The sequence below is a fragment of the Spinacia oleracea genome, chromosome 6 (genome assembly GCF_020520425.1).
Source record: "Spinacia oleracea cultivar Varoflay chromosome 6, BTI_SOV_V1, whole genome shotgun sequence".
NCBI lineage: Eukaryota > Viridiplantae > Streptophyta > Magnoliopsida > Caryophyllales > Amaranthaceae > Spinacia > Spinacia oleracea.
In genome coordinates this window covers 56,052,396-56,065,022 of record NC_079492.1, presented here as the reverse complement: position 1 = coordinate 56,065,022, position 12,627 = coordinate 56,052,396, and the positions used below count along the sequence as shown (strand labels likewise).

The 12,627-nt window shown below is 43.6% G+C and overlaps 1 protein-coding gene across 1 annotated transcript; it reads right to left on the bottom strand.

The window, feature by feature from the left end:
- Positions 1 to 4,117: 4,117 nt before the first annotated feature.
- On the bottom strand, positions 4,118 to 12,136 carry LOC130464268 (protein MAINTENANCE OF MERISTEMS-like). Its single transcript, XM_056833738.1, has 5 exons — positions 5,951 to 12,136; positions 5,715 to 5,864; positions 5,084 to 5,644; positions 4,913 to 5,011; positions 4,118 to 4,835 (listed from the first exon to the last, which is right to left on the bottom strand). Exons 1-3 carry the CDS (start codon positions 6,527 to 6,529, stop codon positions 5,303 to 5,305), a joined length of 1,071 nt encoding a protein of 356 aa, XP_056689716.1. The 5' UTR covers positions 6,530 to 12,136; the 3' UTR covers positions 4,118 to 4,835; positions 4,913 to 5,011; positions 5,084 to 5,302.
- Between the last annotated feature and the right edge of the window lie 491 nt (positions 12,137 to 12,627).

Genomic DNA, 12,627 nt, shown 5'->3' with positions numbered 1-12,627 from the left:
CAAATCCTAATGACCAGTGATGACAGCTGGTCAATGCATTTTGACGGTGCTTCCAATCTGAACGGATGTGGTGTTGGAGTAATTCTAGTAGCCCCAGACGGCACGCACATTCCTATATCAGCAAAACTGCAATTCAACGTCACAAACAATGCGGCAGAATATGAGGCATGCATCATGGGCCTGGAAGCCGCCTTAGCACTAGGCGTCCAGAAACTTCGAGTGTACGGGGATTCCTCCCTAATCATCAATCAAATTTCCTGCAAATGGAAAGTATGGAGCGAGAGCCTGGCTCCATACCAGTCCTACCTTGAGCAGTTGTCCGAACAAATAGAAGAGCTTCGCTACACCTACCTCCCGAGAGAGGAGAATCAATTCGCCGATGCACTGGCAAAACTGGCCTCAATGATCAACATTCCAAGCGGCATAGCTGAAATGCCACTTACAATTGAAACGCGTCAAGAAGCAGCATATGTCCATGCTATTGACAGCGTCGAGCAAGACGAAGACGAACCTTGGTTTACAGACATTCAAAGGTATCTACAAAGTTCAGAGTATCCTCAACACTTTTCAAGCAAGAATCGAAGGTCTCTACGATTACAATCAGCCAATTTCGTCATAGAAGGCGGCATTCTATGCAAAAGGTCCCTTAGCGGTCCTAACCTACGATGTGTTGACAAGCACGAATTGAAGCTCAAAGAGTCATGGACAACATACATGCAGGAGTCTGTGGCACCCGCATGAATGGGAAAATGCTAGCCCTCAAGATCATCCGGGCTCGATACTACTGGATTACCCTCGAACAGGATTGCTACTTCTTTGTCAAGAAGTGTCCTACATGCCAAAAGTGTGTGAATTTGAAGCACATTCCTCCATCATTGCTATACTCTCAATCATCACCGTCGTCATTCTCAGCCTGGGGTATCGACGTCATTGGCAAAGTCACTCCAACAGGCATCGGGGGTCATGAGTTCATACTGGTTGCTATCGACTATTTCACCAAATGGGTCGAGGCCAGATCATTCAAAGTGTTGGGTTCCAAGCAAGTGGCCCAGTTCATACAAGAAAACATCATATGCAGATATGGCATTCCTCATGAGTTCATCAGCGACCAGGGAACCCATTTTCAAGGAGAGTGTGAAGATCTATTCACCGAGTACAAGATTCAACATCATCGCTCTTCGCCTTATCGCCCATAAACCAATGGGGCAGTCGAAGCGGCCAACAAGAATGTCAAAACCATCATCATGAAAATGACTACCAATTACAAGGACTGGCCCCATAAGCTGCATTTCGCATTCTGGGGATATCGAACTTCAATTCCGCTTCAACTGGTGCAACTCCGTTCTCATTGGTCTATGGAATGGAGGCAGTACAACCTATCGAGCTGGAGATACCTTCTCTAAGGATAGTCCTCGAAAGAAAAATCCCAGAAGCTGCATGGGTACAAGCAAGATATTACGAGCTAGTCATGCTCGATGAGCGTCGGCTCCAAGCCGCTCACCACGTACAAGTCTATCAGCGCCGAGTGGCCAGACATTTCAACAAAAGGGTCAGAACCCGAAACATCAAGGAAGGCGAGCTTGTCCTGAAAGCCCTTCGCAAAAGCACCATGGACCCAAGGGGAAAATTCAAACCCAACTGGGTAGGCCCATATATTGTCAAGAAGATCCTCTCCGGCGAAGCAGTCGAACTAACAGACATCGACGGAACAGAATTCAGATCTCTTACCAACCTCGATCAACTCAAGACGTTCTACGTCTAAGTTCCATATTCAAGTACAAGAATTCAAATTCAAGTCCTGTAAGGTAGGCAGAACTACGTCCGGCCTGATTCCCTAACGGGACACGTAGGCAACCTCATTTCGAGCCCCGGCGACTTTAATACAAAAAAATTCAAAAATTCCTCAATTAAGGGAATCCTAAAAATCAAATCAAATTTCAAAATTCAAGTGTTGTTATTCCAAATGTGCCAATTCAAAGCAAAGCATGTTCAAGCGGAATTTAACACAACAACTCTTATTTGGCCCTAAGGCCTTCAAAGCTAATTCAAATACAAAGTCAGGATCAACACATTCTAAACACAATTCATCGCAACACAATTCAAACACATTTAGCCTACAAAGATCTATGGTCGGGCGACTATGCTCTTGAGTCTTGGCACCTTGAGTACTATCTCCTGGTTCCTCCCACAATCAATCATAAATCTTCCCCTTTCCCAAGCGGCGAGAGAAGGAACTTGCAAGCCTTCCAAGACGGGAGGACGACGAACCTCCTTTGGAATCCGAACGGTCAAGCACCGGACGGGCCACACTCCCGTCCCCCTCCTCATAGTCAGTTGATGCAAGACGTCTAGCTCTAGAACTTCGGACTCTAGCTGGTGCGGAGAAAGAAATGTCCCTTTGACTTAGGCCTCTCATCCATACAATATACCGCGCAGATAGAGTAATTGACTCAAGTGGGAACTGGATATTCAAGAATGGTTTGGCAACCCAATACCGCCTCCAAACTTCAAGTTGATTCGCATTCAGCGCGACAGGTTTCGGGTTCTCTTCAGTACAGTCCGGGATCTCCTGTTTCAAGTCTTACTGTCTCATCACTCGGGCAGGCGAGTAGAAGACCATCATTGTGAGGCTCGGCACCCTTAAAGCAGTAGAACCAGGGGCATGTCTCATAGCAGCAATCCCCCACCAAGGAACTACCCACCTTATACAAGTTTCAATCCCATAGAGTGTGCATCGCCACTGGTCCAACGAAAGTCGGCCATACAACATGGGTCGCACAGTGAATCCCTTTCTGTTATAGCTCTGCATGTGCTCCGCTGGTGCCACCAACATGAGCCTCTCCATAAGCCAAACCTTGGAGAATATACAAGAAGTGCATTTCAAAATTCAACATTCAAAATTCAAGTACAAGTACAATTTCAAAATACAAGAAGGCTCCAGATCCTTACTTGGAGTAATACCGGACTTCCTGACGGCAGTGAAGAGGGGTCTGACTTCAGCATGTCAAGGCCCATCAATGTTTCGCCCACCACGAGCGGCATTGGGTCCCGACCATTAGCAAACTGCTCTACAATTTCTATTAGGGAGGCATCACCATTGCCAAACCCCTGTTTCGAAAAAAGAAAGCGAGCAAATATACAAAAACTCAAGGCTCTCAGGCGGAATACTTTGGGAATGTCAAGCCCAGCAAAGTAGGTGACAAAGAGGGACAAATCCACCCCTCTTCCATATACAACAACACTCAAAAGTGGGGGCTTCAAGCCCAAATACCTTTCAAAATTCAAGAAAAAGTGTTCTTCAACACTAGGCATGCATGGCTCCAGCAATAAGGGCCATCCCAATATGGAACTAAATTCCTCAGGGAGGGGACATACCTCATTATTACCGAAGCAGAAGACATGATAATTCGGGTCCCAAGCCTCCAGAGCAGCAAGAATGAAGTGCAAATCCAATTTTACAAACCGAAAAGAGACGAGCACCCCAAGATGCATGCCATCAAGTTCCCTCTTCTCCAATTTGCCTAGCGAACCAAGCCACGAGTTCAAGGCACTCTCAAAGGACACAGCCATATTCTCTTTTCTTTTCGAGAGGAAGCAATATGCAATGATAGCAGGGAAGGATTGATACAAGAAATGATTCAACAACCTCCCTATTTATACAAGAGTCGACTTGCACGACAGCCCACAGGCGCCAGACCCCAGGCCCACGCCAGAAGCAGGGGCCTGCACCAAACGACGAGGCCACCGTCCTCTTTTATGACTCCGAGTACACACTCTTTAGTGTTTCGGATAGCAGAGTACCACCTCCATTATTCAAGATTCCAAAGCCGCAAGCCGCGCAATTTCAAGCAGTCTGGATCAACGCTTCGGGCAGATTTTTGGTCAATTTTATTCAAAATTCAATCATTCTAGTCCTAGATCGGCGTCCTAAGTCGAGTCTGCATATGCATAAGCAAGGGTTGAATATACTTTGACTTGCGCTTTTCCTAACCAAAAAACCTCAGTCAAAGTGGGGGCTTATAGTGGGTATATACACCCAAAAAAATGGGGCAAATTTTTTCAAATTTTTTTGCAAATTTATCATGCATACATATAGCTACAAGATTTCAAGGCACACACAACGCATACAATTTCAGGCATCCAAATATACAAAGCCAATCTCCAAAAATTTTAAACCAATTCAAAGTTAAAAACCAGTTCAACCATACAAAATTCAAGTTTCAAACCATACAAATCCATACAAATACAATACAATCCAGCCTATACAAAATCAACCCAGGCAAGCTGGAACTCGCTACCATGCAGGGTCAGTCTGAATCATCATCAACGGTGACATCAATCACTGGTCCCTTGTCCCTGCTACGCCTCCTAAGGCGCTCCAGCTCCCGATCCAGCTCCGTCCCAAGGGTACTAGGATCCTCCTCCGAAATACGAAGTGTGCCGGTAGAGGGATGGACTCCCTGCTGAGGGGAGGAATACTGATAAGGCGGCGGCATAGGCATATACGGATACGACCAAAACATCTGAGTATGACGCATCCTCTCCATCTCCGCATAGCAAGCCCATGGACCTGCACCCCAAGGCTGAGGACCACTTCCTCCGAAGTAGTAAACGGAAGGAGGAACAAAGGGCCGTGAACCGCTAGCACCTCCAAACCAATGCCTGGTGGGATCAACATGTACAAAAGTGGAAGCTCCCCGCTCAGCTTCAGAATGCCTCTGATGAGCACCAGCACCGGGCCCCTATCCCAGCTCCAAGCTCGGTCCCTCCTGCCTCGAGGACGTCTCCGCCTGAGGCTCTCTGTCAGCGGAATCTCCACGGTCTCGACGGCGCTCCTGTACAAAATACAATTTCAAGAATCAATTTCCAGTTCGAATTTCCAGTATACAAGTTTCAAGATCAAGTAAAGCACCTCTCTATTCCGGCCAGAAAGCTTCCGGGTCAGCTTGGCACACTGCCTCTTCCAAGAATCAAGCAAGAGCATCCAGCGACGCACTCTCGCCCGAGGCGCCTGCATACAAAATTCAAGATCAATTTTCCAATACAAGGTTACAAACAGTTTCAAAAATGCAACAGTACTTACAGGGGCGTAATGCTCTGGTACAACATCATACGATTTCCAGTGCGGAGGAGAAGCCCAAGGAATGGTCTCCACCACCTCTTCCCCGTCCGAGTTCTCATAGCGGAGGATCCTATCAGCATGAGGAATGTCCTCAGGATCAACCTCCTCCTCTTACATACAATCATACAATCGTGCAATCAATACAAGAATACAAGAATACAAGAATACAAGATACAAGGCTCAAAAGTTCACCAGCAGTACGAAGCGTACTGGTGGAGCCAGCCTCCTCAGGAAGTCATCATAGCTACCCTTCTTGTGTACAAACTCCCTCCAAGAGCGACAAACAGCCTCGCCCCTAGCCTCCGCATAGAGCCGGGCGAGATCTTCATCAAGAGCCAGCATCGACTCTGGTGGATCCTTTGGGACAAGCCTATCCTCTGAATGATGTTGAAGGATCACTCGATCCCCCAGATACCACATGTGGCGGTACACCCCTGGAAGCAAAACCCGCCGCCCAGATAGGAAATGGGCACGAGCAGCCGAGACAGGTACAACCGCGTTGGCAAAAGGACGCCATACCACCTGCAAAGCAAACAACTCAGGCAACAGTACAAATACAAATACAAGAGAGCAACACAGTACAAAAGATTACATTCTCAGCGGACGGAGCTCTCCAAGCCCTGCGAGAAGCCGCCAGAGACGCACCAACGCGCACCGCTCCTATCCAAGAGGCAGCATACGGGTAAGCCGCATCTCTAGTACGCTCCGGTGCCAAAGTCGGAAAGTGCTCATAGATCCAAATCTTTCAAGGAACAAGCAAAGCATCAGTCAAAGTTCAAAATACAAGCATACAAATATAAAGTACAAAGTACAAGGAGTCTCAAATACCTCCAGCACGCTCCGCAGAGCAGCCATGCTCGGGTCGCTCCCCAGTGCAGTCTGGGAGGCCCGTGTCATCTCATACAAAAGGTGGCTGTATGCCAAGCCACCCCAGTTATAGCTCGAAAAAGCTCTCAAGTCCCGCAGAGCGGACAAGAACTTGATGTGCACCCGACTGTTCCTACTCGGGGCCATCACTCTACTCACCAAGGCTAGGAGGAAGAGCCTAACCTTCTGCTCTGCGAACACATCCCCACCGCAGATGGCATCCACAAGCATCGTCACGGAAGCATGAACATCATCATCAGACAAGTCAACAACAGGGCCGAGCAAGTCCCTAGCAGCGGCCGAGCGCCACGTCAGCTCTATGTCAAAGGTCACATTCCTCTCAGAAAAAGGAAGACCTGTAATCAAAGCAAACTCAAGAGGGGTAATGGTGATCTCCCCCCATGCCATGTGGAAAGTGTTAGTGGTATCCAACCACAGCTCTAACAAAGCCCACAAAAGGTTTTTTATCCCCGTTCTCTTCCAAGAACCTCCCATGGTACGCCAGAAATCGGCCAGGCCCATCTGCGACCAAATCTTCATAGCTTCCTCATCAGCGCAAAGAGCTTTAAAGGCCCTCTGAACCTCCGCCAAGGACCAGTAAGTACGAAACGATTTTCTTGCTGCCTACCGGTGAACGAGTTAGCTCAAGACCTATACAATTACAAAGAAAACACAGCACAAGACTCACCATGCCAGCGCGAGGCCGCTGAGACAAATGCCAATCCGGCCGGAACACCAGGTCGGAAGGAGTCCAACCAATACCAACAAAAGCAGGCGCATCTCGGGGAACCATACCCCCACCTGGCGCATTGATTGCAGCCGCTTCATCATCCGAAGCGTCTTCCTCGGCGGCTCGAACCACAGATAATTCATCGAGCTTCCTCCGAGTGTGACGAGGCATACTAAATCAAGTAGCATACAAAGTGTCAAAATTTTAAATTGGGGGCTATCCTATACTGGCCTATAGGAAGTCAAAAGATCCGAAACAAAATCCCCAGTGGACCTCTAGTTCAAGATACAAATTCCTACACCAACGCTTAGGCTACCCACGCTGAAGCAGGTATTCAAGTTCTACACGAACGCCTAGGCTACCCACGCTGAAGCAGGTATTCAAGTTCTACACCAACGCCTAGGCTACCCACGCCGAAGCAAGTATACAAGTTCTACATCAACGCCTAGGCTATCCATGCCGAAGCAGATACAAATTCAAAATTTCGAGAATTAAAAAATTCAAATCTACAAAGTTCCAACAATTCAAGTTCAAGTGGCTATCAAACAGTTTTCTACAAGATTCAAGGAGCTTAAGCATACAAGCATCATTTCAAAGTACGAAAAATCAAGACTACATGCAATCCTAGAGTTATTTCATAAGCAAAACATGAAAAACTTACATGGACAAGGCAAGAACAAGACCAAGGGAAGAGCTTAATCGACCTTTGAGAGAGAAAAGAGCAAAGAATTCAAGTGAAGTGTGCCTCAATATGGCACAGCAAGGGGAGATTTTAAAGCTCAACCCCGCGCCAAGCACCGCCCCAGCGCGCTGCGCTGCCCTGTTGCATGCGCGAATCTGTAGCGCGCGCGGTCTCCCGTGCTGATTGCACGTCCTTTGCTGCTACGGTCTTCCACACCAAGCATCAAACGTCGCATCGAACTATCTATCGAAAATACGGGTATACGCCTGTATCTCCAAGTACAAACAGATGAATATTTCAAGAATACAAAGTCCAAAAAATACAACGACTCAGACGTCCAACTCCCAACGGACCCAAGCTCCAGGAAAGTCAGTCGAAATTTCAAAATCTAAGGGCCAGTAAAAAGCTCTTATCCCCAGCAAATCACATCCCCAACGGATCAACTCCGGGAATTAAAAATTCAAAAGTTCAAGATTCAAAAATTCAAGATTCAAAATTTTTGATGCCAAGATCCGTCCTGAACTGAAGGCGGAAAAATACAAGTACAAACCGGAGTCATCACCACCCCATCGAGGTAGACTCTATCCTTTTTTCTAACGCTTGTTTTATGCAGGTACCGGCGTACAAAAAATGGTCTTGATTGCAGAACATATTGATCATTCTCCGTCCCTTTCGAAATACTTTGACTTGCTCTTTCCTAACCGAACGCTCAGTCAAAGTGGGGGCTTCTGTAGACACCTAATTTGTGTCTCCCCTTTGGGATGATGACGATACCATTATCCTTGCTAGGTAATTGGAGTAACTCAAGGCGGAAATCCCAATTGCTAAGAACATCTCCAAAATCCAATCCCCGAGGCCGTTCCCCTCCCGTAACTCGGTACAAAATACAAATTCCAAAATCCAATTTCAAAATCTAATACAATCTCAACTAGTGGACCATCCCATTGGTTTTACTAGGCCTTTTCCACTCCAAATCATATAAGGCAAGTTAAATTCTGGCGCCGACCCACAAAACCGAGCATGCGGGGCCCCGACCCGTAAAACCGGAATTCAAAAACCCGAGAAAGGCTTGTTTTTATACGCTAAACAATGCCTTAACCTCCAAGCAAATACAAGACGCCAAACCTAGTACAATTCGTACAATGGGTATAGCACTACAAAACGAAACAAGGACGATTCCCCGTCCTTGCTTTGGCGGCACTCAAGCCACGTCAGTAGCGCGCAGCGCTGGCCTGGCGCCACGCGCTAGCGTGTGATGGCGTTTTGCACCATTTCCTCCTATAAATACCCCTCATTTCCATCGAAAAAAGGGGGGCACAACAATACAACGTCGTAATTTTGACATTACGCCACTCAATACAACTCAAAACTCCTCAAAAATCAATACAAAAATTCCTAAAATCTAAGCAATTGGGAGCTCTTGCCTAAACCTAACTAGGTAAATCCGAATCCCATTTGAATTAATCATGCTATTTTGATTTCAAATGATTAGCAAGTTGGTGTTTTTTGCCATAAATAACACCACTTGCAACAATCATACATGTTTTTTTCAAAAATACAAACTTTTTCAAAATACAAAATACAAACTTTCAAGATTCAAGGATGTTCAAAGTTGCTTGCATTCATCTCTTTGAACTAGAATCACCTTCAAGTATGGAGTAATCAAAGGTGACACCTTTTTATCATTTAAAGGTTTAGTCTTTTGAGATTCAAGACTCCATTTTTCAATATACAAATTCATGTTTTCAAATTTCAAGATCCTACCATGTTTAGGGTTGTTCATAATTACCTCTCTAAACTAGGATCATTTCAAGTTCAAGTTTCAATCATTTCAAGTTCAAACATTTCAATACTCAAGCTTTCAATTTCAAGTCTAATATGCAAAATCTAGGACATTTGGGTTGAGCAACCTCTCCCAAGTCGAGATTTTTGGCTTTGAATTCGTGTCGGGCGCACTTATTTTTAAGGAGCCGCTTGGCGTTCGGATCTCATGTTCCCAAGTACAAGTTTCAATTATGCACCTTTCAATATTTCAATTTCAATATCGCACCTTTCAATATCGCACTTTCATCACCGCAATTTCAATATCGCACTTTCAATACCGTACTTTCAATATCGCAATTTCAATTCCGCACTTTCAATTCCGCATCTTTACTTGCCTAGTCCATTTCTAGGCAATGTAGACCCACTCCCTAGTCCATTTCTAGGGGGTCTTGTATTTACTAATTCCGCACTTTATTTAGTATTGTGATGTTGCTTTATTTGCGTTATTGCTTTCATCACCGCACATGCTAAATACAACAAAATACAAAGGTTACATCACGCTTAACAAAGATAATTTCTTGGACAAACCGGCCTTAGGTTCTTTAAATCAATCTTTAAAGCATAGTGACCACCATACAATTAGAAATTCTAATTGCTCTAATTCAAACCCACATAGTCTAATCTAGGGTATATTTTCGAAATAATGTTGTGCCAACGTACTTGAATATTTCTAAAGCTCGCCGAATAAGCATTTACGTTCCCGAGCCCGGATCTCACCCATCCGTTTCTAGGATTCAAAGCCTTATCCGAAAATAGAGTCATTTACGGTCTCACCAAACGAGACCTTAAAATATAGTTTGGTGGCGACTCCTTCGAGGTGCAAAAATTCAAAACGGTTCTCTAAACGAGGCTGCAGCGCTCTGGGCTTCTCCGCGCGCGCGCGCATGTTCAGCTCTCCTTGTGGGCCGTGCGCGTGTGTGTGTTGAAGTTCGTGCATGCATCAAATCCTTAATCAACTAGGATTAGATTTAAAAGATTAATTTCCTTAAGTTACTAGTTTTAATTAATGTCTAATTCTAATAGGATTAGATTACTTGAAACCTAGTAGACTTCTAATTCCATTATTCCAACCCTATAAATATGTGATGGCATTCACAATTAATGAACACATATTTTCAAGTATTCACATAGTTTTAAGGATTAAAACTAACGTTAATTTTGCCTCAAATTAATTCGAATAAACATAAAACCTTAGGTGCAATTCTAGTTAATTAAATATAAGGCGGATCCGAACGTGCTGTGGACTATCTACGGAGGGACGACACTTGGAGTCCTAAATTTGTTCTTGTTCGGTCCGGGAGCAGCTAGGGAGGGCACGCTACAAAGAGTATGCATCCTAAATTATGCTAATTGTTATGTGGCAATTAATTTGGATTCCTAGCTTTATGGTTTTTCCGCATGAAATATATTTGATTATATGTATCATAACCTAACAGTGGTATCACGAGCCTCTAATTAATTCCATAATAATGAGTTAACATGGTTAAATTTTATAAATTTGCAATGAATTAAAGGGGTGATTAATTTCGATTTTTTGTAATTAATTGCAAATTCGTGCGATTATTTAATTATATGTTCGCATAATTTTTGGCAGTTTAGTCAATAATGGTCGGAATTAGGCCTGGTTATTGGACGGGTCCGGGCGGGTCGGGGCGGGTCATTTGCGGGGCGGGTCAGGGTCAGGGTCATAAGGGTCAGGGTCGGGTTAGGGTCATAGACAAAAGCTAATAGGGTCTATAGCGGGTCAGGGTCGGGTCAGGGTCATAAGGGTCAGGGTCGAGTCAGGGTCATAGCCAAAAGCTAATAGGGTCTATAGCGGGTCAGGATCATAACCACAAGTTACCAGTTGTAACTTCTCCTCCAACAAGTTGTTGGTCTATGTGACAAAAAATGTTTAACTAACTTGTGTTTCATGTATGTATATATTAACCTCAAAGAGTGTTTCAGGCTTGATAACTACGCTCTGAAATGAAGTAAGAATTATGCTAAGTACTTGAATAGGAAATATACATTTGAATACTAAATGCTAAATGTTCCGTAGTAAATGCATCACTAAGTTAAATACTGAATGCCATAATACATATCCCCTCCTAAGCTTTTCAATTCCCCTTTGCAAATGAAGTATGTGTTTCTAAATCAGCAAGCCTAATCTGAGCACTAATAAACTTATCTCTCAGCGTTGCATTGTATTCATACGGATTCCGGAGATCACTCTGCAGATCCAATACATCACCTGAACTCATGAAGATTCTTAAACAAATTTTCTTGGCCTTCGGTTCTTATTGTTTCGTTTTGAGAGGTACGTGCGATATCATAAACAACTCAAAATCAAACCTTAACATAAACCAAACACCCCGACACCTCCAATTGAAATTTGAAATTTCTTACATACCGAGTTTAAATTTGAAAATTTCCGATTTCCGATTTCCGACAGACCCAATTGAAATTTTTGCATTTTCTGACAAACTTTTGAAAGGGGAATTGTTGTTATCTACTTAACAGATTCTAGACAATCACATCAATGTTAACAATAGGTTCAATATCATCTTAAATAATCTCTTTCAGAGTCCACACTTGATTAATTTTGCCCCTAAATAAACTAGGGTTTTAACGTAAATACCTGAGAAACCTTCGATAGATAGAGCATGGAGGAGGAGAGAGAAACTTTCGATAGATCGAGTATGGAGGAGGAGAGAGTCGATAGATCAAGTATGGAGGAGAGAGAAACCTTCGATAAATCGAGTATGGAGGAGGAAAGAGAAAGAAAAGGCGTTGGTATTTTTTTTTCTGGCATTAATTTTTAATTTCTGAGATTTTTTTGGCAACCTAAAGTGGGTATTTTTTTTTTGACCCTTAGTATTTTCATTTAGTGTTATTGGGCTTTTATAAAATACCCTATAAAAACCCTATATGTAAAGACCCTATAAAGGCCCTGTCCAATAAAAAGGTAAAGAGTCAAGACCCTTTTAAAATTGGCCCGACCCTTATACCCATTGGGCTACCCTGTCCAATAGCCAGATCTAGTCGGAATCGTATAATTTTATAGTGAATTTCGCATGTAAACGGCGTTTTAAAATTTTGACTAAAATCATAGATTTGATGCCGAATCCAGAATTCCCAAATTCGAAGCCTAACTATGACATTTTTCAGAGTTTTTAGTTTTTCGAACGCAAAATTTGAAATTTTTAAGATGTTAAATTAAATATTTGCGATTCTTGTTTGTAAATCTTGAATTTTTGATTGACCTACTGTATAAGTTTAACAAATTTAAATGCCTAAGCTTGTTAATTATACAACCTAATTTGTAATTGTAATTAATTTGTTGAAATTCGAATAATTTAGAATTTGACTTGTTTTTTATAATTAATTGACAATTTAATTAGGTATCCATGATTAAAAACC